Source organism: Podarcis pityusensis, assembly GCF_964106645.2.
Source record: "Podarcis pityusensis genome assembly, chromosome: 8".
In the NCBI taxonomy this organism is placed as follows: Eukaryota; Metazoa; Chordata; class Lepidosauria; order Squamata; family Lacertidae; genus Podarcis; species Podarcis pityusensis.
Window position 1 is genome coordinate 65185248 of NC_138033.1, and position 25481 is coordinate 65210728.

The 25481-nt window shown below is 50.2% G+C and overlaps 1 protein-coding gene across 3 annotated transcripts in view; it reads left to right on the top strand.

Moving 5' to 3' along the window:
• The window catches only part of CAMTA1 (calmodulin binding transcription activator 1), a 713455-nt gene that overhangs the window by 656457 nt on the left and 31517 nt on the right, over positions 1-25481 (top strand). For all 3 annotated transcript variants that reach the window (XM_081017106.1, XM_081017105.1, XM_081017107.1), the window contains exons 7-12: positions 9942-10082; positions 11853-13729; positions 16826-16952; positions 18389-18523; positions 23956-24104; positions 25105-25301. In XM_081017106.1, the coding sequence (XP_080873232.1) occupies positions 9942-10082; positions 11853-13729; positions 16826-16952; positions 18389-18523; positions 23956-24104; positions 25105-25301 (2626 nt within the window). The remainder of the gene's footprint in view (positions 1-9941; positions 10083-11852; positions 13730-16825; positions 16953-18388; positions 18524-23955; positions 24105-25104; positions 25302-25481) is intronic.

Genomic DNA, 25481 nt, shown 5'->3' on the forward strand with positions numbered 1-25481 from the left:
GCGAGTATTCATTCTCTCTTGATTTGTTTGTCGGGAGGTGAGACCATGTTGCAAGGATTATCCCCCATTTTCCTGTCCCTTTCCGTATCGCATTCATGTCGAGCAGACGGGGGAGCAGATCTGTTGCTCAAAGTCTCCCACTTGACCACTGCCTGAATTTGCTAATAGGCAGTTGAATCCTACCCTGAAAATAATGACTGTCTGCAAGTGCCCCGAGCCTACCAAATCAGGATTTATTATCTGCACAGGGCATTCAAGGCTTGAAAACTGTTCCGGCTTCAGTTTCTTTCTAATCGCCGTGGAACCCTGGCATGGGCCACAATGCTCATTCATGTTACAAATGCCTCTTTCTTTATCTCCCTCCCTTCCTCTGGGTCTTCTGTATTGGCAGCACTCAGGTATTGTATAAATAGCAGGGATAGGGATGCCTAGCAAAGAGCTGTCAGAGATAAAGCTGCCATAGGCAGATCTTCCCGGTCAGGTCACGCATTCAGCAACATGCCCTGAGGTGTTGCAAAATCCAGGGATGTGCCAGTGTTTGTGAAGTGTAGTTTAGAGAAAAGGTGAGTAAGAGGTTGCATAATATTTATTTGTTGATGTTATTGTTTATTTCATAAAATTTATACACCCGCTTGATTGGAAAAAGAAACCGACAACAACCTCAAAGCAATTTACAAAAAGACAAAACAAGACAATCAAGAAGGAAAAATCACAACCATACTTTAAAACATGCAAATATTAAAATACTAAAATGTATTAAAATGACCTCAACTTTCTAAGTATCTGGGTAAAGGTAAAGGGACCCCTGACCGTTAGGTCCAGTCATGGCCGACTCTGGGGTTGCGGCGCTCATCTCGCTTTATTGGCCAAGGGAGCTGGTACAGCTCATGTCATGTGGTCATGTGGTCATGTCAGCTGGTCATGTGGCCAGCATGACTAAGCTGCTTCTGGCAAACCAGAGCAGCGCACGGAAACGCCGTTTACCTTCCCGCCGGAGCAGTACCTATTTATCTACTTGCACTTTGACATACATTCGAACTGCTAGGTTGGCAGGAGCAGGGACCGAGCAACGGAAGCTCACCCCATCTTGGGGATTTGAACCGCCCAACCTTCTGATCGGCAAGCACTAGGCTCTGTGGTTAACCCACAGTGCCACCAGCGTCCCCAAGTATCTGGGTAGGCTTGTCTAAACAAGAATATTTTCTAGCAGGCACTGGAAGAGTATAGTGAAGGCAAATGCTTGCTCTCAATCGGCAGGGAATTCCAAAGCTCAGGTGCTGCCACACTCAACGATCAAGTTCTTACAAATGTGGAACGGGTATTATGTGGCACCTGGAATGGTGCCAATTCCTCTCTCTCCTTCTTCCCGTTGAGACATCTAGTTGGCCACTGTGAGAACAAGAAGCTGGAGGAAGAGGAGGCAGAGATGGGCGCCCTGTGGTCGGATCCTGATCCAGCTGCTGCTGCCGCTTCAGGATATTTCTTGTTCTTAGGTGTGATGCTGATGCTGGGAATCAAAAGCAACCAGCAGCTAATAACACTTGATTTTTCGAAAACCGTTTGTTTATTCCCCCCCCCCCAATTTATATGCCACCTTTCTGCCCACTTTGAAACAGAGGGAAAGTGCTCCTTGCTGAGACGTTTGCTTTATAATATGCTCTTTTAATTCGAGAGCCCACTCAAAGAACCATTTTGTGATGGGGCAGCCTATAAATAACAGGCAAACCGGCCGTTAGGCAGGCAGGCAGGGGTGGCCTCTCTCGTTTCAGAGATGCTTTGCAGGCTGAGCCTGCCTTTCCGGCCTGGAAGCAGGGAGAGGTGTCCCAGGTGTGCCACAGCCAAGCCGGTGCTTTGCTTTTGCTGATGTCGAGCTTGTGGGTTTGTGGGAAGCCATAAAGGGGCCTTGCAATGGGCACCAGAGGAGGAGGAGGAGAGAGGAATTAATGGCTACTGCCGCAGGAGTCATAAATGAGCCGCGTGGCAGCCGCTCAGCACTTCGCCAGTTTGTGTACCTGGTATAGAGATTCAGGAGAGAGCACCAAACTAGGAGGTGAGCTTCTACGCGCGCGCACACACACACACACACACACACACACAAAAATCCCCTGTTCCGAGCCCAGGAGCAACTGAGCAAGGCCTCTGATGTGCCAGAGAGTAAGGAGGACCAACTGTGATGTGGACATCACCACTGCCCGCTTCTCCCCTGTGGCCCATCCCTGAGAACCTGTAACTTTGGGATTGTAGTCCTAGGCCCACCTACTTAGGAGTAAACCCCAGTGAGCTCAATGTCACGTTCTCCAGAATAGAATTGTTTAGATGACTCAGAAGTAAACAACAGAACAGACATCCCCAGCCAAACCACAAGAAACACCTCTGTTTCTGCAGCTCACCCAATGCCACTACACACAATATACAGTGGTACCTCGGGTTACATACGCTTCAGGTTACAGACTCTGCTAACCCAGAAATAGTGCTTAAGGTTAAGAACTTTGCTTCAGGATGAGAACAGAAATCGTGTGGTGGCAGCGCGGCGGCAGCAGGAGGCCCCATTAGCTAAAGTGGTGCTTCAGGTTAAGAACAGTTTCAGGTTAAGAACGTACGTCTGGAACAAATTAAGTACTTAACCCAAGGTACCACTGTATACACACTGTCTCAAAGGCACACACACACACACACACACACACACACACACCTTCCTGAACAAGCCTATTTCTCCAGAGCAGCTCCCCCCAGCCTGGTGTGCTCAGGCTGTTTTGGACTACAACTCCCATGATCTCCAGAGGACAGTTGGGGCTGATGGGAGTTGTAGTCCGAAAAGCCTGGAGGGAACCAGGTTGGCAAAGGTTGTGCCAAAGGGACTCTAGTTGCCCATCTGGGAAACAGCCCTCTAGAGTAACCCTCGAAGCACCGTGTCTCCGAAGCAAGGACAAATTGTTTCCAACACTTTAATATGCTTGGGAAATTACAACCAGGAAAGGCTGGGTTGAGCCTGGAGTGCAAATCAGCTGAGAAACTTTAATAAGGAGTAAGGGCTGCTTGAGTTTTTCCACTCTCCTTGGTCCTGAAAGTAGAACTTTTAAACACAGGCCTCTCCCCCACTTACATGGGGTTTTGTTTCTGAGTGCCGTGTGTTTAAGTGAAAGCATGCAGATACTATCTAAAAAAACCTGTCAACGCCCTCTAAACCTCTGGAAACCCTCGAAAACCCCTTTTAAAAACCAGCAGCACTTACCAGACTGGCATGAACGGTGGCAATAGTGACTGTCTTCCTCATTGCTGGAGGAGGAGGTGGAAACAAGGCGGGTAGACCAGTCCCCCGTAAGCGCTTGGCTGTGGTTCAGAGGTAGACTAGTACCCTGCATTGCTTGGCTGTGGCCATTTTCCCTCTTTTTGCCACGTTTTTGCGGTTTTCCTGCTCTTTTTCTGGCCTTTTTTGCCTTTTTGCAGTTTAAGTCAATTTACTTCATTATTTCTCAGCGCATATATACGCAGACGTGTGTAGGTCGAATGCACATAAATGGGGAGAGGCCTGTAAATGAAAGGAAATGGCAAGCTTCTAGTTCTACTATCCCATAACATTCGTAGTGTCTTTTCTGCACTATCAGGCCCTTTTTTGGAATTTACTGTTTAATAACTGCAGCTCCTTCCGGAGATGGACCTGGCGTTCCACCAGAGGCTTGTTTCTCTCTCTCTCTGTCTCTCTCTTCCTTCCTCCCTCCCTCCCTGCCTCTCTGACACTCAAAATATCTGCATGTTATGGAAACCTTCTTCCTGCAAAGTGCAGCCTATTCCCATTGTTTTCGGTGCATTCTCCCCTAATGCAAAGCTTTTGTAGATAGATCGATAGTTACCATATTTTTCGCTCTACAAGACGCACCAGACCACAAGACGCACCTAGTTTTTGGAGGAGGAAAACAAGAAAAAAAATATTCTGAATCTCAGAAGCCAGAACAGCAAGAGGGATCGCTGTGCAGTGAAAGCAGCAATCCCTCTTGCTGTTCTGGCTTCTGTGATAGCTATCACAGATCCCGTTTGTCTCCCAAACCAAGTTCGCTCCATAAGACGCACACACATTTCCCCTTACTTTTTAGAAGGGAAAAAGTGAGTCTTATAGAGCAAAAAATACGGTATTTGTCTGCCCCTTTTGGAGACCAGAACTATACCCCGCACTTGAGAAGTGTGTAATCCAAGGGATCATTTCATTCCAAGCAGGTCGAATTGGGTCAGTCCACTGCGATAAATGGATAGGATGACTTTCTTCCCGTCCCTGGTCCCCACCAGTTACTTGCTCAGAGCTCCGCGATTAACCCTGGTGAAGCCGAATGCTTTCGGCTCGGCACCACATGGCTCAGAAAGGGCAATCTCTTTAGGCACTTGGTTTTGGAGATGAACGGGATGCCGTTATAGCCGCAGGTCCCAGACCTTCACAAAGAGGCAGCTACACTGCTAATTGCCTTTTTGTAGTTAAAAGAAAATGCTCTGCCTTGCTTGACCCGCAGCTGCAATTAAGGAGCAAATGACAGACTTCGGCGGGTTTCTAAGGAGATCTTGGAATGAGCAGCGGTTGCTGGAGAAGAAAGGCTTGCAAAAGGAACCCCAAACAGGGATATTGTTTCAAGTCTGCTCGCTCAGCGATGCAGATCCAGGTGGGTTTTCACAACCCACAAAAGGGTGGGAGACACCTCATGCCAGGATTTGAAAGTTGTTATTGTGTAGGTGTTCGGAGGTATGAAAAGAGAAATCTAATTAAAGTTTAATCCAGTTGAGAAAAACCAGAAGCGATCCCTTTATTTCTTTCAGTTAAAACTTGTGGGGAGTCTGGAATGAAAAGGCACATGCTACTTTTTCAAATGGGCAGTCGCCAAGGAGACCCCGGCTGTTGTGTGTCCACAGTGAGGGGCTTTGGAGACTGGGTAGTACTTTTTTTCTTGGAAATGTAAGAACACAGGAGAAATGGGGGAAGCTGCTTTATACTGAGACCAGCAGCTCACCCAACTTCTGACCAGCACTGGCTGCCTAGGACAGGGATCAGCAAACTTTTTCAGCAGGGGGCCAGTCCACTGTCCCTCAGACCTTGTGGGGGGCCATACTATATTTTGAAGAAGAAAAATGAACCAATTCCTATGCCCCAGAAATAACCCAGAGATGCATTTTAAATCAAATAATGCATTTTAAATAAAAGGACACATTCTACAGTGGTACCTCAGGTTACATACGCTTCAGGTTACAGACACTTCAGGTTACAGACTCCGCTAACCCAGAAATAGTGCTTCAGGTTAAGAACTTTGCTTCAGGATGAGAACAGAAATTGTGCTCCAGCGACGCGGCAGCAGCGGCAGGCCCCATTAGCTAAAGTGGTGCCTCAGGTTAAGAACAGACCTCCGGAACGAATTAAGTACTTAACCCGAGGTACCACTGTACTCATGTAAAAACACGCTGATTCCCGGACCATCCGTGGGCCTGGTTTGGAAGGCGATTGGGCCAGATCCGGCCCCTGGGCCTTAGTTTGCCTACTCATGGCCTAGGATTTCGAACGGGGTTTCTCCCCAGCCCTCCCTGAGAGGGTATGCCAGGTGATGAACCTGGGACTTTTCATGCAAAACTTGTAGTCTACAGCTGAGTTGTGGCCCTGCTTCTCACATGTGTGGTTTTATATTTCCATGGAAGTCATAAAGACAGGAGTGGCTACATAAGGGTCATGGGGTAAGCCACAAAGTCCTGGTTTGAAGGTCAGGGAGTTTTAAGTAAGCCATTATTTTATTTTATTTTATTTTATTTTATTTTATTATTTCCAAACAGTTGTAACCAGGTCTGTATTGACTATTTTCAACCCCAGAGCAAAGAACAATGAGAACAATATTCTCTCAGCATCAGCCCCAGAGGTGATAAAAATGCTGCCCTACTTTACAGGGCTGTTGTAGATGTTACTGCAGTCATATATGTGTGTAGCACAGAAATGTGTTTCTCCCCAGCTGATATCCTATGCCCTTTTAAAATGGGGTTGGGGGGATATTGGGTTGTTGTTTTTATTTTGATTATATATTTTGTGGTTTTATATTTTGTGGGTGTGTGGTTTGTGAGAGACAGAAGGAGAGTTGCATGCATGGCTGTGCATAGGTGAAATGGATCTGTGTGAAAGATGATGATGATGATACCCTGCTCATCTGGCTGGGTTTCCCCAGCCACTCTGTGCGGCTTCCAACAGAATATTAAAAACACGATAAAACACTAAAAACTTCCCTAAACAAGGCTGCCTTCAGATAGATGCCTTTGTGTCTGGTCTATATGTGTGTGCATAAGAGGGTATGTGTCTGGTGAAGCTGCATTGTATATTATTGTTATTTTTGTTATTGTTATTGTTAGAATTAATATACCGCCCTATACCCGGAGGTCTCAGGGCAGTTCACAGAACAAAATCAAAATGTAAGACCACAAAATAAATAATCAAAATAAAAACAACAACCCAATAACTCACCTACGCCCAAAAACCACATTTTAAAAGGGCATAGGATGTCCATCAAATCAACCAAAGGCCTGGTTAAAAAGGAACTTTTTTGCATGGTGCCTAAAGGTGTATAATGAAGGCGCCAGGTGAACTTCCCTGGGGAGAGCATTCCACAGATGGGAAGCCACTGCAGAAAAGGCCCGTTCTCATGTTGTCACCCTCCAGACCTCTCGAGGAAGAAGCACAAAAAGAAGGGCCTCAGAGGATGATCTCAGGGTCCGGGTAGGTTCATATGGGAAGAGGCAGTCCTGAGCCATTTTAGGCTTTCTAGGTCAAACCCAGCACTGTTGTTGTTGTTTTAAACATTTTTAATTTTATTGAAGAAATTGTAGCATAATCAAACATTCAAATTACATTTTTCAATTTCAACTAACGACTTCCCCCAACTTCCCTTCCTGATTTATAGCATATCTGTTTCTTCTGCTTATAATTTTGTATTCCTTATATATTAAAATTAAGGTTGTATCATTTATCTATTCTTCTCATTTTTACCTCATAATTATACTTTCTGTTTGTATTTGTCCGTTGTAAGTGTATTACTCGAATCCTCCCAGTGAGTTCATTTCAGTGTATTGTTTCTGTATATACATCATAAAAGGTTCCCAATCTTTTTAAAAGTTGTTATTGCCCTTATCTTTAAGTCAGTTAGCTTCGCCATTTCAGCGTATTCCATCAACTTTTCTTGCCAATGTTTTTTCACTGGTATTTCGTCGCTTTTCCATCTTTGGGATAGTAAAATTCTGGCAGGGTTTGTTTTGTTTTTTGCAAACCCAGCACTCTGAATTGGGCCCAGAAACTAATTGATAGACAGTGCAGTCAGACCAGGATCAGTATAACGTGCTCAAACTGTCTTACTCTGGTGAGCAACCTGGCTGCTGAATTCTGCACTAGCTGAAGTTTCCAAACTGTCCTCAAAGGCAGCCCTACGTATAATGCATTGCAGTAATCTAACCTTGAGATTACCAGAGCACAGACAACGGTAGTTAGGCTATCCCTGTCCAGATGGGGCGTAGCTGGGCCACCAGCCGAAGGTGATGGAAGGCACTCTGGGCCACTGAGGCCGCCTGAACCTCAAGTGGCAGCAAAGGATCCAGGGGGATTATTCTGTTTCGCTATTTATTCATCACTCTACCCAAACTCCAATGAGATCTGGTGTGCTTTCCAAGCAGTTTTGATCTTCCAGCCTTTCCGGGAGGGAGGTGGCAATGGGCTGTTTTATTAACCTTCCCTTCATAATGCTCTCTTCCCCCCCCCCCCCTTCCCACTGATTCATTATGTGTCAGGAAGCCGAGCGTGACATGTTAAAAGCCATCTTGATAGTATTTTATATTCAGTGCTAACAACTCACTGGCTCAGAGGAGGTTTTCTTTAAAAAGCCAGGGGTGGGGGGGGTTGCGCTGCGCAAGGAAAGCGAGACAATCTGCATATTGGATGTGCCAAGACAGTCGGTAATTTACATTAAGCATCCTGAAATTCTCTCCTTGCAATCTGTCACCCTTCAGTGGGTTTTCATCGTATAACCTTCACAACAGAAGGGGGAGCAGCAGCAGAAAAAGAAGCTCATTTGGAGGAGAAGGAACAGCAGCCTAGCTTGGTGACCCAATGAGGGAAAGGTGGGGCATGGGGACAGGATTTGTGGCCAAAAAACAGCAAAGTTGAAGGCCAGCATTGTTCTTCTTCAGAGAGCTGGGGATGGACCAGTGGAGAAACCTCTCCCTATTCTGTACAGACTCAGAGCCAAATTGAAGAGGCCTTGCAAGGGTTTCCCCCCATCACCTCACAAAACACCGTCGTACCTTCTTGAGCAGCAAAAAAGGGTCTCTTCCAACTTTATGATTCCGTCAACAGCAGGACGCAGAACCGTACGTGCACTGCAAGGGAAACATAGCTCTCGAATCTGTGACGCCACACTTTGCACTCAGCCCAGAAGCTGTCGCAAGCCCAAGGATTCCAGAGCCCCTGCAAAGTTGTGCCGGAGGTCCCTCAGGCCAGCCATTGATTAAATATTGGCTCTGAACTGTTTGCACACAGGCTATGCAAAGCTTAAAGGTAAAGGGACCCCTGACCGTTAGGTCCAGTTACGGACGACTCTGGGGTTGCAGCGCTCATCTCGCTTTATTGGCTGAGGGAGCCGGCATACAGCTTCCAGGTCATGTAACCAGCATGACTAAGCCACTTCTGGCGAACCAGAGCAGCGCACGGAAACACCGTTTACCTTCCTGCCGGAGTGGTACCTATTTATCTACTTGCACTGCGTGCTTTCGAACTGCTAGCTTGGCAGGAGCAGGGACCAAGCAACGGGAGCTCACACCGTCGCGGGGATTCGAACCACCGACCTTCTGATTGGCAAGCCCTAGGCTGACAGACTAACCCCACAAGCTGGAAGCAAAGACATATTTCACAGATGTGTTTGAAGGACAGGTGTGGTGCCTACTGGCTAGTGCATATGATGTCATGACTGGAGCCTAATGCTGAAGAGTCTTTAAAAATTTGCTTCCTTTTGTTTTCGTCTGTTGTTCTGTCTCCTGCCACTTCAGTGTCATCTTCTTTTCTCTCAAAACACACCTTCTCTTTCCAGGATTTCCTTCCTTTCTGGCCCAACGCCTAATATGCCCCATATGAAGACAGATAGTTTTCCTTCTCAACTGCAAGTCTCTGCCTCTTGCCTGTTTATCTAAGCAGGGCTGCAACTAAAACAAGGGAGGCATCTGAAATTCTCCTTGTTATGGTTCCAAAGTTGAACTGAAGGTCCAGGGATCCTCTGTAGTTCTCTTTTTTATTTCCAGGTGGTGTGCAAAGGGCCATGCATGCACACATCACCACAACCTTCAATGCATCACAGACACATTTGCATTACTGACATGAAAACCTTGCACAAGAGCTGCTTCAGTGTGACCTGATTCCACCAAGATGCTCTTTGAGCAGAGGTTGCGTCTCTGCGCTTGTGTGCATGGCTGAAACACAGCAAAACTCACCTGCAGGAAACCATGCGCACATTCACGCCAAGAGCGCTTTTTCAGGGTGGGTGGCACAGAAGAAAAAGAAGAAAAGAATTATCCCTGCACATATTTCCATAGGTTGGTACACAGAGGGGTGGGGGGAATGCAAAGAAGCTGAAGGGAGTTGAATATTTGGCAAAGGGTGTACACTCCTGTCCTGGGATTTATTTTAGGAGTTATTCCAGCAAAGGAAGAGTGGGAAGCAGGGCAAAGCCCCCTGGAGAAACATGAAAGGGGAAAAGGGGCATCCTCTCGCTCCCAACTCTAATTACCCTAATGGGACATGAGGTGATGAAGCATGTGGTTCCGCACAGTCTATCCCCCAACCAAAGATCCTCCAGAGCAAAGGATCTGCCAGGACAACTGCTGGTCGTCAACGGCTGCTGCTGCTTCTTCCACCTCACCTCTTGCCTTTCTCTCTCTCTCTCTTTCCACAGTTCACGGCATCAAGTGGACATGCAGCAATGGGAACAGCAGTTCGGGCTTCTCTGTGGAGCAGCTGGTGCAGCAGATCCTAGACAGCCACCAGACCAAACCGCAGCCTCGGACGCACAATTGCCTCTGCACTGGCAACTTGGGTGAGGAGCAGGAGCTTGCAGGGCAAAAACGTTCTGCACTCTCCCAGTTTTGGAATGCCACAAAGTGCTGGATTTGTGGGAGGGCGGAATCAGGGTGGGATGTAGGTTGGCGGGGAAGCAAGGCACCTGCTTTGCACGCAGGAGGGTCACAGAGCTGGGAAGGTCCTCTGCCTGAAAAACTTGAAGAGCCACTGCCAGTCCATGTAGACAACACTGACATGGATGGACCAATGCTCTGACTCTATATAAGGCATCTTCCTGTGCTCAGGGCCAGCTCACACCTGAGATAAAGTGAAGCAACTGCCTCAGGTGGCAGAATCCACAGGGGCAGCAGATTCTGGTGTAGACCATTATTCCTCCTTTGTTCCTGATGTCAAGCTTCACTTTCCCCTTCTTCCCTGGTGGAGAGGGGAACACCATTTTGTAGTTCATTTCAAGTGTCAAAATGTCTTGGGCCAGTCCTGCCTGCGCTCCCCATGTCCCTATGGGGCAGGAGGGTTGAAGGGCTCTTAGCCATAATACCTTAAACAGGACCTTACATTAGAGAGACGGCAGACATGAGAGGTGGACAGATCAGCCGATTTCTAGGCAACTTGGGGAGGTAACTTCCAGTTTGTCCCTTTACTGAGCATTCAGCCTGGTTTGGTGGTGGGGAGGGCACATTATTTTGTCAAAGGAAGTATTATCCTTCGCTTCCCAGCATATTTGCTAGTCACTTTGCTTAGTGCAAAAAGTCCAGTCTTTTGAGGAAACAGGTCTGTGCAAGAGCTGGAAATTGATTATAATTGCACGGCCTGCACTTGCCAGGATACGACTGAATCCTCACCCCACCAATAAAAGGGGACATTCTGTATGTGCCCCAAATTTCAGACATATATTCCATCTTGTTTCTTCTTCAGACTACAAACCTCTTTTAAATAATCACACAAGGAATTACATTATTTTTGTATATTTTATCTTAAAATATGTGTTTTGTACACATTTTATTCTAAAATGCTTACTTTTGTATGCATTTTAACCTAAACTATGAATCTTTTTTATGATTTTCAGATTTATACATTTCAATAATTTTACAGTCATTTTAACATTTCAAAACTTGACTTCCTTCCCCTTCTTTTTGTGGTTCCTTAAATTCTTTTAATTTATACTCTCCTCCCTCTTGTTCTAATAAATTTCTATAAGTTGTCCACCCTTCTATCATATTCTTTTTCTTTACTGCTATAGCTTCCAACGGTGAGAGCCAAAGTGGTTTTTACCTTTAATAAATGTTTGTATTTATCCCATACTCTATACAAATTTTTCCTAATTATATGATTTGTAAATCCTTTATGTACTTTCACCTCTTCATACCATAAATAAGCATGCCAACCAAAGATATTACCATGACCTTCTAAGTCTAGAATATGTGAATTCTCTAATGCCATCCATTCCTTCAACCAACAAAGACAGGATGCCTCGTAGTATAGTCTCATATCAAAACCAATGAAAAGCTAAGTTCCCTCTGGCCCACGTCTTAGTCCAAAATGCACAAATCCAGCTGTAGGCAAAACATGTTCAGGCTGAAGCTCTGAATCCCCCAACAGGTTGATCCTTTCATGGTGCTTTTGCCCATCTTGATCTTGCTCTAAGGCTGACGGCTGTAGAAAGCTTCAGCTGTTCAGTCCCAGCCATCCCTCTGCATTAGAAAGTAATACAGAGAAACTTCTGGCATAAGGACCAGCTGACTTGTGTTCCAGTCCACGATTAACCTTCTGTTTCTGCTTGGGACAGGCGCAGGTAGCAGTGTGCACCACAAGTGCAACAGTGCCAAACACCGCATCATCTCACCAAAGGTCGAGCCGAGGTCAGGCGGGTACAGCGCCCACTCCGAGGTGCAGAACAACGATGTCTCTGAAGGGAAGAACGAGCACAGCCATGGCAAGTCCTCCAGCCGGGAGAAAAGGAATGGCAAAGTGGCCAAGCCGGTCCTGCTGCATCAGAACAGCACAGAGGTCTCCTCAACCAATCAGGTGGAAGTCCCCGACACCACGCAGAACTCCCCCGTGTCCATCAGCAGTGGGTTGAACAGTGACCCCGATGTGGCAGACAGCCCAGCTGTCACCGGGGTCTCCAGCATGGCCGTTGCCTCAGTGATGGGCAACCTGTCGCAGAGCGCCACGGTCTTCATGTCGGATGTGACCAGCGAGGCCGTCTACACAATGTCACCCACCGCGGGTCCCAATCAGCACCTCCTCTCCTCGGACGCAGCTGCCCAAGGGCTGGTCCTGGCCGTGAGCTCGGATGGCCACAAGTTCACCTTCCCCACCGCCAGCAGCTCAGAGGGCCTGTCCATGCTGCCCGCCAGCGTCTCTGAAGAGCTGGTGCTCTCCACCACTCTCGACAGTGGCCGGAAGATCCCAGAAACCACGATGAATTTCGACCCGGACTGCTTCCTTAACAATCCCAAGCAGGGGCAGACGTATGGAGGAGGAGGCCCCAAGGCAGATTGCCTGGGACCCAACATCAGGCAGTCCCCCACGACAGAGCGCGGGTTCAACTTCAGCGCAGCCCTCACCAAGGAGATTAAGACGGAGGACACGTCCTTTGAGCAACAGATGTCGAAAGAAGCGTTCTCCTCCTCTTCCTCGTCCAACTCGCTCACCCTTACGACCGGTTCCAGTTTGCTCCCGTCCGGCGGAGGCCTCAGCCCCAGTACCACCTTGGAACAAATGGACTTTAGCGCAATCGATTCCAACAAGGATTACTCCTCTGGTTTCAACCAAGCGGTCCAGAGCCCCCACGTCCACCAGACCCCTTCCCCCAGTTTCTTCCTGCAGGATGCCAGCAAACCTCTGCCTCTGGAGCAAAACAGCCACAACAACCTGAACGATGCAAGCAGTTCCTTTGTCAACCCTTTAGGGCTCCCCAACGTGAAGACGGAGGCTTCCTCCCAGAGCACTTCCAACTGCAACGGCACGGTGGAAGCTCGCATCGAGTCCACCTCTTCGCTCCAGCTCATGCAGTTCCAGGCAAACTTCCAGGCTATGTCGGCCGAAGGCGAGGTCCCAATGGAGACCTCTCCGCAGGCGGATGGGAACGAGAACCTGCTGAAGACGGGGGAGCTCCAGGCCTGTGGCGGGACAGAGCACTACATGCAGCCCGAGACCAATGGGGGCAGCTTGCGGAATGGGAACAGCCTCCCCATCCTCCAAGGGAACATGGTGCAAGGCCTCTACCCAGTAGCCCACCCGGGTTTGAACAACTCCTCCAACATGGAGCTGAGCTTGGACCACTTTGACATCTCCTTTAGCAACCAGTTCTCTGACCTGATCAATGATTTCATCTCGGTGGAAGGTGGGAGCAACACCATCTACGGGCACCAGCTGGTATCAGGCGAGAGCAGTGGGCTGTCCCAGCCGGAGGACGCCAACCGGGCCTCCTACAGCCAGGCAGAGATGTGTATCCCCTGCTGCAGCCCCCAGCAAGCCAGCCTGCACCTCAGCAGCAGCACAGAGAATGGGGCAAGCACTCTGGCCTACATGCACGTGACTGAGGTGGTGTCGGCAGCGGCAGCAGCCGCTGCTGCTCAGGGCACCCTGGGCATGCTCCAGCAGAGCGGGCGCCTTTTCATGGTGACGGATTACTCGCCCGAGTGGTCTTATCCAGAGGTGAGCTGTTTGGCTTTTCAACCCTTGGTGGGTTTTTGGCAGTGCTATTTTTTCTAGAAAAAGAGGTGCAGGAACTCACCATGATGAACACCTTCCTTGTTATCTTAGAATGGCAAAGGTGCCCACCTGAGAGATGCCAGAACTGAGTTCCAGTGAGTTGCGGCTGGGGGGGGGGGGAAGCCCTGGGTTTTGCCAAGGAGGGGAGGGCCCCACCTCTCTACCTGACTGTCCCTTCTGTGCTCCAGGGAAGTTGGAAAGGAAGGAAAACCAAAACCACAGCATGCAAGGGAGAGGGAGCTTCTGCTGTCAGAAGTTGTATGCCTCTGAATGACAGTCCTGGGAGCCACAAGTAGGGAGGGTGCTGCAGCAGCAGCTGCTGCTGCTGCTGCTGCTGCTGCTGTTGCTGTTGCGCTCGTGTCCTGCTTGTGGACTTCTCAGAAGAAACATCTGGTTGACCACTGCGAGAACAGGATTCTGGGACCTGATCAAGCTGCTGCTGGGCTCCTCTGGTGCTCCTATATTCTTCTTTCCAATAGGCATTACAGTCTCTCATTCCCAACAAGGCCTCTGTCCCTCCCTGTTTTAGGCTGAGAGAGAGATTGGGGTTATTGGGAGTAGGTAGGTGAGGGACGCGAGTGGCGCTGTGGGTTAAACCACAGAGCCTAGGACTTGCCAATCAGAAGGTCGGCGGTTCGAACCCCCGCGACAGGGTGAGCTCCCGCTGCTCGGTCCCTGCTCCTGCCAACCTAGCAGTTCGAAAGCACATCAAAGTGCAAGTAGATAAATAGGTACTGCTCTGGCGGGAAGGTAAACGGCATTTCCATGTGCTGCTCTGGTTCGCCAGAAGCGGCTTACTCATGCTGGCCACATGACCTGGAAGCTGTTTGCCGGCTCCCTTGGCCAATAAAGCGAGATGAGCGCCGCAACCCCAGAGTCAGTCATGACTGGACCTAATGGTCAGGGGTCCCTTTACCTTTTAGGTGAGTGACACAATTGCCAGCTTCAGCCTAGAAATATTTTGAAGCCACCCAGAATGCTGCCCTGCTACCCGCTCACCTGTGTAGAGCATTTGTTCGGGCAGAAAAGTGCAAAATGCACCTTGGATGAAAGGCAGGTAGAGAGCTGGCCTCCTGGCAGTGCCACGCAGCCAATCAGCTTTAGCCACATGGTGACATCACAAAACCAAACCAGACTGGGCAGGTGTTCACTGAATGGGTGAACATTTCCGCCCTGTTTCCTAAAGCCATTCATCTTAACCCCAGAAATAAACCAGTCCATTCCCAGAGCAAAGTGCCTGCGTGTTGATGGGATGCCTTTCATGAAACACATCCTTCTGTGTTACCTTTCTCCAACTGCACGCCAAGACTCCCAGGGTGGACACTAAATGTGCACTGGCCAAGGAGCTGCAACCAGCCCTGCTCACAGCATCCACACTTTTGACTCTTTAGAGAAGTAGATTTGGAAAGTATTAACAATGTGTGTGTCGAGGGCCTCCCAATCCAAGCTGGTAAAATCACTTTTTTGAAAAGTGTTTTCCTGCCTTTCTGCCACTGGGGGTCAGCACAGGAGAAGCATATTTCGGATTCTCTCCAGGTTTTTAGATCTCCTGCCCAAATGTGGCATTTCCTCTTTGGCAGAAACCAATGCAGGGCGGCTCTGCAACCTGAAGATGTTTCTTGTCCTACTTGCTTGGACAGAGGCAGCAATGGGACAGAGGCCTAGCCTTCCCCCGGCCCACATTTGATTCCCTCTCCCATGCAACATAGGCTAAAATAAGTCCTCCCTTCAGAGTCAAGGGTCAGTTTTCTTTGCAGAATAAGCAGCAGCTGCAGCAAGCTACTGTGGCTTTCCCCCCAGAGCCACTTCTCACTGAAAATGCCCACAGCGGGAAATATTGTGTCTTTTCCTCCTAGTGAGTCAGGGCACAATATTGTTCTGAAAAACAGGCGGAGGGAGAGTGGGTTAAGATGGCCCTCCCCTGTTGCTGCTCCTCCAGGCTCTTTTACATTTTTTAGCAAAATCAGGAGACTGTGATCCACTTCTCTCTCCTACTGTCTAGCTGGGCCCTGAGAATCTCAGCCTGACTCAGAAGCTGCAGGCGAGCGGAGAGGGACCTTTGCAGCAGCAGCTCCCTTCTTCTGGAAGGGCTTTGGAAAGGAAGTCTGAATGTCCCTCTCCTGTGTTGTGGTTCCAGTATTGATGGATTGGTTTTTATTTCTCCTGCTTCAAGGGGCTTTCCTTCAGGTGGAATGGCAACAAGCTTTGAGGTCCTTATTGGGGAGAAAGCTGGGCGGTGAACATGCCAGATAACATTCATCAGACAATAGGTTGCTGCATTTTCCATTCTTTCAGATGGGGAACTGAGGCAAAGAGCGACTTCTCTAGGCCACAGAGTCAACTGAAGCCAGGGTTTGGTATTTGAACCCCTGCTGGTGGTGTTCAATGCTAGTCCTACTCAGAGTAGGCCCATTGAAGTTAACAGACATGAGCAACTTAGGTTCATTAATTTCAGTGGATCTACTCTCTGCATAGGTCTTAGCTGAATACCAGCTCACATCTGCCCCGTTTACACTTAACTTCCTGTCTACTAGGTGGCATTGGTTACAGGACTTTGTTGGAGGAAATAAGGAAGACAGTATCTGATGGAGTGGCACATGGTTCTTCTCTGCTTCCCACAAAGCTAGCCTTTGCTGAGTGGTGCCTTTCCAATGTTTGGGGCTACAATATGGCCGTGACAGCTGGGGATGATGGGAGTTGTAGTCCAAAGCCTCAGTTGGGCACCTCGAACCACACACAGCTCCACACTTCCAGTTCCCAACTGAAAGCCACCTCATAGATAGGGGAGGCTCTCCTACCTCGCCATGGAGCCCTGCCTGCTTGCCTGGTCTTGGTTGTCCCACATGCAGCAGGCATTGGCCGCCAGGGCTGAGAGCCCCTTGACATCCATATGACTCTTATTTCCTCTCTCTGTGGCAAATGCCAGTAACTTTGGAGCAGGAGGAGGAGGGAGCCCCTGAGAGGAGGCAGCCAAGAGTGATCCAAGATTGACTCCTCCTGACCCCCATTCCCTGCTCTGCTTGCTTTTTTCCTCTGCAGGGGGGCGTGAAGGTGCTGATCACAGGGCCCTGGCAGGAGGCCAGCAATAACTACAGCTGCCTGTTTGACCAGATCTCAGTGCCGGCCTCCTTGATACAGCCGGGGGTGCTGCGCTGTTATTGCCCAGGTGAGAAATCCAGGAGAGTGTGTGTGTGTTTTAAAGCCACTGTGCTGGAGGCGTTGCATCAGAAAGAGCTGGGGCAAATAATAATAATAAATAATAATAATAATAATAATAATAATAATAATATATAATATTTATACCCCGCCCATCTGGCTGAGTTTCCCCAGCCACTCTGGGCGGCTCCCAATCGAGTGTTAAAAACAATACAGCATTAAATATTAAAAACTTCCTTAAACCAGGCTGCCTTCAGATGTCTTTTAAAGGTAAGATAGCTGCTTATTTCCTTGACATCTGATGGGAGGGCGTTCCACAGGGCGGGCGCCACTACCGAAAAGGCCCTCTGTCTGGTTCCCTGTAACCTCACTTTTTGCAATGAGATAACCACCAGAAGGCCCTCGGCGCTGGATCTCAGTGTCTGGGCTGAACGATGGGGGTGGAGACGCTCCTTCAGGTATACAGGACCAAGGCCATTTAGGGCTTTAAAGGTCAGCACCGACACTTTGAATTGTTCTCGGAAATGTACTGGGAGCCAATGCAGATCTCTCAGGACCGGTGTTATGTGGTTCCGGCGGCCACTCCCAGTCACCAGTCTAGCTGCCACATTCTGGATTAATTGCAGTTTCCGGGTCACCTTCAAAGGTAACCCCACATAGAGCTCATTGCAGTAGTCCAAGCAGGAGATAATTAGAGCATGCACCACTCTGGCGAGACAGTCCACAGGCAGGTAAGGTCATCCTGCGTACCAGGTGGAGCTGGTAGACAGCTGCCCTGGACACAGAATTAACCTGTGCCTCCATGGACAGCTGTGAGTCTAAAATGACTCCCAGGCTGCATACCTGGTCCTTCAGGGGCCAGTTCAAGCCTTTGGCTTCCAACCGCAGCATGCCAGGTTCCTGGAAACCTATGAGTTGGGGAGGAGTAAGGAAGCCCTCCCCGCCATTCGTTTCCAGCATCTGTTATTTGTAGGGACACGGCCTCTGAGCATGGAGGTTCAATTTGACTGTCGTGTTGGTAGATCTGTCTTCTGATCTGTTGCTTTTCATATAGATTTTTTCCCCACCTGCTGCTGCCGTCCCAGTTTTATTGCATTGTTTAAGCTGTCCTGTTGTTCAGTTTGTTGTTTAAATAGTCATGCTGGCCACATGACCCAAAAAGCTGTCTGCGAACAAACGCAGGCTCCCTCGGCCTGAAGCAAGATGAGCGCCGCATCCCATAGTTTCACTGGACTTAACTGTCCGGGGGAATTTTACCTTTACCTTATCACTTTGCAGCAGACAGAGAGCCAGCCTCTGCTTCCAGAAAGGGCAGGTGGTGGGGAGGAGAGGGAGTTGCCACAGTCCCCAACACAATGAGAAAGGTGTGTTTTGCAGGTGCCCAGTGAAGGCTTCTGTGTGTTGGGATCACTTTCTTAAAAGCCACCGTCTCCCTTTGCCTTTCAGCTCATGACACGGGGCTCGTCACTCTGCAAGTGGCCTTCAACAACCAGATCATCTCCAACTCGGTGGTCTTTGAGTACAAAGCACGGGCACTGCCACCCTTGCCTTCCTCTCAGCACGACTGGCTGTCCCTGGATGGTGAGAAATGCAAACATAGCTTCCAGAGTGGTGGGTGGTCTTGGGGGCAGGAGGTCAGACTGTGCAGTGGGGGCTCCAATCTCCTGAAGATGGGGAAAGTGTCAGGCTTGATCGCTGGCGAATCCCTTCCTTGCAAATAGAGCTGTTGCCTTCGGTTTTGTCTTGTAAAAGATACCTTAACCAGCCCATCCACCAGCAGGTCTCAGCCCCTGTGACTCTGGAGCACTCCTGAGTGATAAATCTCATTCCAAAGCAAGCCCAGAATCTAAGAATGATGTATAGAACCAGAAGTGACTGCAAGGGCAATCACAAGTGTTTCTGGGGTGCTTCAGAACTCTGCAGCCCCAGATGTGCTCTATCAGTAACAGGGATGCCACAAGTTCTAGGATAGCTCAGTTGGCAGAACATGAGACTGTTAATCTCAGGGTTGTGGGTTCAAGCCCCACGTTGGGCAAAAGATTCCTGCATTGCAGAGTGGTTCCTTCAAACTCTACAATTCCATGATTCCAAAAACAGTGCCTCCCCTAGGCAACCACATCCACCAGCCTTCCAAAGCTTTGTGCCCTCCAGATTACTGATGCTGGCCTCCAACTCAGAGCGACCCCAAAAGCCAGCATGACCAATGGTTAAGGATTGTGAGAAAGGCTGTAACCCAAACATTTAGAAGGCACCAGCTTGGGGAAGGCTGTGCAAATGAGCGGGAGGATGGCAGGAGCTCTGCTCCTCCTTCTACCTGTTCCTTTGTGGAAAAAGCCATGCTCTGCCAGAGGCTCGGTCTATTAATTTCCTTGGCGGTGGGGAAGCTGACCCAGATTGTTCCCAGGCGACTCTTCAAAGAGTTCCACCTCCAGCTGACTCAGGCAACCTGGATTTTCTGTAGCTTACAGGGTGAAATGGGGGATAATGAAAATGCACTGCTCAGGTTTCCTGGGGGAACTGAGGCTCACCAAGCTAAAAGATGTGAGTGGGAGAGATGGAGGGTGCTACAGAGATCCCTTTTCTCCTACAGGAGACGATAGGGCACCATTCTGATTTCATCTAAACAAATTTTATTGGCTCCGTTTGCACAGGGGTGGTGGTGGGGTAGGAAATGATTACCATTCAAATGCAACAAGAATCAAAGCCATAAAAGTCTGCCAAACAGCAAGGCAGGTAAAAGACAGTCCAGGGAGCTTTCTTTTCGAACACTTCCAGCAAATCCAGGAAACCCGACTTGCTAGCAGTGAGGAATACCTGCCCAGGGAGGGAGACACCTGGGAGGAGGTGCAGCTCCTGCAAAGCAGCTCTGCTTTGGGGCTCTGAGCTGTCTGTGGGCTGCATCACTCCAGACATTTCATGGGGGAGCCACATGACAAAATATCCCTGCGTGCCAAAACAACAAACCCCCCATGTGGAAAATTGTTGGGGAGAGGAAGGGCTCTGAGCTCCTTCTGCAGACATTTCTTCTTCATGGGGAAGGATCAGTTAATCAGAGGATCCCTCAGGTACATTTAATCTGATGTACTATAGCCAGGTGTAGCTGCAATGCCTTAGCAAGAGCTAGGCCACTATCCTTGCAAGCGTGAGGGTTGCTCAAAGACACAATGAGCATTTGCAGATGATGCAAAACTGTGAGGGAGAGCTACTATCACCACAGACCTTGAGAGAACAGGAAACTGGGCCAAAACTAATTTTTTTTAAAAAATAACAGCAACAAATGCAAAGTTCTATATTTAGAGAGAGGCACCCTGAAGTGTTGTTGTCATTTGGGGGGGGGGACCTGCCTTGGCAGCATTACATGCAAAAATGATCTCAGAATTGTAATCAGCTACAACCTGAACATGAGCCAGCACTGTGATATGGCTGCAAAAAAAAGGCAAATAATTTTAGGCAACATGAATAGGATCATAGTTTCCAAGTCCTGGGAAGTAATAGTTCTAATTTATTCGACAGTAGTCCAACCTGGTCTGGAGGACTATGTCCAGGTATGAGTGCCACACTCTTAAGAATGATGTAGACAAATTGTATTATAGACTTGGGCGGGACCTTGGAGACACGTGATGCCTGGCTCAGTGCAGAATCTGCAATAGCAGCCTCCTTAGCAGCTGGTGACCGTTCCACCTCCAGCCAAGGAGAGCCCATCGTCTCCTGAGGCAGCCTTCAAAATGGGGAGCGTGTCACACCCTGAAATGCAGGAATGCCCAAAGCCATTTCTCAGGCTTGGCTTGGCTGAGCTGGGCACCGGCATGCAGGAGGGGGAGGCAGGGAATAATGGCTCTCGTGTGATTTGGGGGTGGGAAGAGAGGAAAGTATATCTGATCTAGGAAAAGGGGGAGGATTGCCTTGCCGGCTCTGCTCCGTATGCTGAAGGGGACCTGCCCAAGGGAAGGCCATCCCAACGTCCATCCCACCCCAGTTTAGCCATGCGTCCTTGCCGCAGACCCTTTGCTTCACGGATGCCCCAGCACAAGAGTTGGAGGAGACTCCCGCCAAAGCCCACCCGCAGGGATGGGGGGGAGTGGGGGAAGCAGGGAGGCCGAATCCAGGGACGGCAGGAGCAACCCGAAGGCAAGCCGTGGGGAGGGGGCACTTTTCAGCCCGCGGAGGAGAAGGGAGGGGGACGGCGCAAGGCATAGCGCCTTGCAGCTTGGAGGGCGACGGCCAACAGCCAGCCAGGGCCGGCGAAGGGGCGAGGCGGGCGGCTCAGCCCGGCGGGAGGGGGGCGGCGTTGCCGCGCGGAGGCGGCTCCAGCCGCGCTTTGTCATAATGCGGAGCGCCCCCTCCCCGGCGGCTGCATTGCGGGCGCAGAGCGGCGGCAAGAGCGAGCGGGACTGGCCAGGTCGCTCGCTCTCCGGGGCGAGCGCATCCTCCTTCTCCTCCTTCTCGTGCGCTCCGGCCGGGCATGGCGGGGCCGCGACGGACGGCGCAGGCAAGGCAGGGCTGGGCTGGGCTCCGCGGGCGAGGTGGGCGGCGGCGCGGGGCGTCCCGGGCCGGGCACCTGTTGCGCTGCCCCGACGGCTCCTCATTGGCTCCGGCGCGCGTGTGGCGAGCGGGCGCTCCCCGGCGGCAGCGGGGGCTGATGTCACTTTCCGCGCTGCGGATTGGCCGCGCAGAGGCGGGGAAGGAAAAGGAGGGCTGCCCAAAGAGCCCGGCGGGCTGGCCGGCCGCTCGCTCGCTCGCTCGCTCGGGCTGCGTCCGAAGGGACCCACGGGCGGGCGGGCGAGCTGGCTGGCAGGTAAGTGCGCCTCGCTCCCGCCCTGCCCACTTTTTTTGCGCCACCGCGGGGCCCGCGCGGAAGGTGGGAGCGGACTCCAGGGGAGCGCCAGGCGCGGACGAGGAGCGGGGAAAGTTCCCAGCCGCACGTGGGGAAGGAACGCGCCCTCTTCTCCCCCGCCCCCCACGGAAGTTCCTCGCTATCCCCTACTTCGGGAGGAGGCTCCCGATCGCCCACCGCCAGCAGCGGCGGCGACCTCTCCCTCGGGGCTTCCGAAACGTAAGGAAACTTATTTTGAAATGCGGGGGACGGGGAGAGAAAGCGATTGGAACAAGAAAGTGGTGAAGCCTGCCCCGCCCCCCGCCCCAAGGAAGTGCCAGGCCTCCTTGAACTGGTTGACCCTCGGAGCCGCTTTTTGGACAATACTGTGATTAATATACAGCTAGCTGGCGGGTGGGTGATTTTTGCTCCCCAAAAATAGGCTACTCAGCACTATTTGTGCTCCCCAAAAATAGGCTACTCAGCCAGAAGAGGTGGGCTGTGGAACCGCCTGCCTTGGTTTGCCACCCTGGAAGTGGAGCGAAATCCCAAGAGAGGGAGTGCCCCCCCCCCCCCGTCGAAATCTGACAGTGTCAGGGATCTCAGTCCCTAGCTGGATTCATGGGAGAGCTGGTTTTCCTCCAGGCAGGTTCATCACTTGATGACCACAACCTAAGGTGGAGCACATGGATTCTCTCCCTTGCTCCAGAGGGCAGGCCCAGAGGCCAAGGGTGCAAATGGGAAGGAGGAATGCCCCTCATGGTACAAGGTCTTCCACTGTGGAAGCAAGGCAGCCTCTGAGGTGATGGGCTCTATCTATCCTGTTAGGGTGCTGTCATGGGTGCTGTAGTTGCAGATCTCTGCCTTGCACAAGGTTGGGCTAGATGTCCTGCAGCTCTATCATTCTATAATTATGCTGTACAGCAAAGTCCTTTTCCTCCAGGCTGCAGATATTAGGCCCTCAAACATGTGGGTGATGCCTGGAAGAATCTGGGGTAGGGGAATGGCCAACTAGGTTATATTTATTTGCTTGTCAAATTTCTGTCCCCCAGCACCACCAAGATCCCAGGGAGGCAAACAACAAGGCAGGAAGACAGTGTATTTAAAAATAAAACATTTAAAGCAATTAAGGACATCTGAAAACAACAGCTAATAATGTCAAGGTTGCTGGAATCAGAATTTCTCAGTTATCAAATAGAAATGTGTTTAAACTCCTCCTAAATGTTAGTTTTGAGAGAGACAGAGGCATCTCACCAGGGAGGACCACAGATGGGGAACCACCACCAAAGGGGCCCTGTCGCTAGTCAGTGCCAGTTGAACAACTACCAGAAGTGGCAGCACCAATTGTAGGGCTTGGGATGGTTGATATTTGAAGGGGGGAGTTACTTGGGTCCCAGCTGTTTAGGGCAGCACTTTCAGGACTGGTGATGCTTGGCCCCTTGGGGCTGCTCTACCCACCAATCCAGCAGCTGCATTCTGCATTTGAGTGTCAGTCTTCCAAGGGCATTGGTACCCTATATATAATTGCTTCACTGTTCCCCCACCTGAGAGAGAAGCAGGGTCAATGACTCAAAAGTAACATGGCTGGCCGAACGGTTTCTACATGAAATCTGGGCAAGCAAGATGCATTGTGACATTTCAAGGGCAGAAGCATCCTGAGAGTGCAGAGTAGGGTCAGTGGTGGATGTGGCTTGTGCAGAGACTCTTGGTGCCAGATACACCAAGAGGGCTGCATAAGTCCCCCAGGCCTGAGGTTCCTCACTGTTTCACTGGGGTGTTTGGAAGGATGCAAGCTGGCCGTCCTCAGTGCCTTGGTATCCAAAGATAAACGCCTGCAACCTGGAGGGCCCGTTTAGCCTACATGCCTGCTAGCTGTTGTTTGGTCTATCCATTGGAAGGTGCCAACAGGGCCAAAGACCCTGGGCATGCATTGCTTTCTTTTTGAGAATGTTTAAATACAGAAGCTGATTCTGTTTTGGGTGGTTGAGAAAACCCAAGAAAGCACTCAGAAGCAGGACAGTGTGATGCAGAAGAAGAATTGCTAGCACATTGATTCCCCCAGATTACGCCACACACAAACTTCTCAAGACTTGGGACCTTTTTGTCAGTGATTTGCCTTTTGCTTTTGCTCCCCATGTCAGGAATGGGAGTAGCCCTCTGATTCACACTCTTTCTCTGTTTCTCTCCTGTGTTGCCGCAGAGAACCAGTTCAGGATGTCTATCCTGGAGCGACTTGAGCAGATGGAGCGGAGGATGGCCGAAATGACTGGGTCCCAGCAGCAGCAGCACAAGCAAGGCGTAGGTGGTGGTGGGGGCAACGGCAGCGGCAATGGAGGTAGCCAAGCACAGGTACATGCTGAGCCCCCTGGCTGTGTTCCTGGGTGCCCCACAGGAGTACTTTACATTCAAGAGACTTTTGCAGTCTCTTCAGACTTTTGTGCCACTCTAGGGAGGCTTCCTCCTCCCTCTTGACTTTGAAGTGGCTGCTAATGGTGCAAAACAAAAAACCACCAGTACCATCTGGGAGGAGGGGAACATTTAAGGTAGAGGCTTTGTGCTCCATGATGCTGGACCACCCACTGTAGGTTAGTGGTAGAGCCCCTCCTTTGCATGCTGAAGGTTCCAGGCTCAGTCTCCCATGGTATCTCCAAGGTGGGGCTGGAAATGTCTCCTGCTTGAAACCCTGGAGAGTTGCTGCCAGTCAGTGTAGACAGTACTGAGCTAGATGGACCAATAGTCAGACTCAGCAAAAGGCAGCTTGCTATTTATCTTCTATGTTCAGTGTTGATAATGAAGATGAACAGTCCATTTTGGGTACAAAAATTGCCCCTTGAAGACAACAAGTAAGGAGAGATATGTGCTACTATGTGGAAATTAAAGAAGCTAAAATGCTCAGAAATGAGAGCCACTAATATTGTAGTTAGTGTAATTGGTTGCTCATTCTGAAGAGGGAAAATAATGCATAGACAGTTAAAAAAAAAAAAAAAACAGCAGCAGCAACAACCAGCGTATCTTCCGCATTAGCTCCTTGGGCCCTTCCCAGCTGTATTCTTGGGGAAAGCTGCAATGGTCCTGAAGACAAGCACAGGGAGTGTTCTAGCTGGCAGCCTGGTCCTTTCTCACAAGCTCAGACTTGCACTTCCTTGTGTTTTCCCATGTTTGAGGGACATGACCCATTCATAGCACAGAGCCAACAAGCCCCAGCTGTTTGAGGACAGACTCTTCCACCCTTCAAGCTGTCATTTGTTCATGGCAAAATCCATTAAGAAGCCTTAGACTCTCTGCCCACACTGCTTGGCTTGCTCTCCTGAGAGCTAGCCCCTGAGCCCAGCACATCTCTCCCTTGCAGTGCGTCTCGGGGGCAGCCACCTTGGGGAACTGCTTTGAGAGCCGTGTGGTGGTTGTGTGTGAGAAGATGATGAGCAGGGCCTGCTGGGCCAAATCCAAGCACCTCATCCACTCCAAGACCTTCCGGGGGATGACCCTCCTGCACCTGGCAGCAGCCCAGGGCTATGCGACCCTCATCCAGACTCTCCTTAAATGGCGGTAAGCACCTGGGGGGGGGGTGCAGGGGCAGGTTCTGGGGATGGGCACTTGGCTATGCTGCTTACATAGGAGGAGGCAGCTCCTGGGGTTCAGGGCTGTCCTGGGGACTTGGTAGGAACCCCTTAAGGGCTATTGAAGCCCTCAAGTGACTAGTTGACTACCCCTTGTGCAAATGATTCC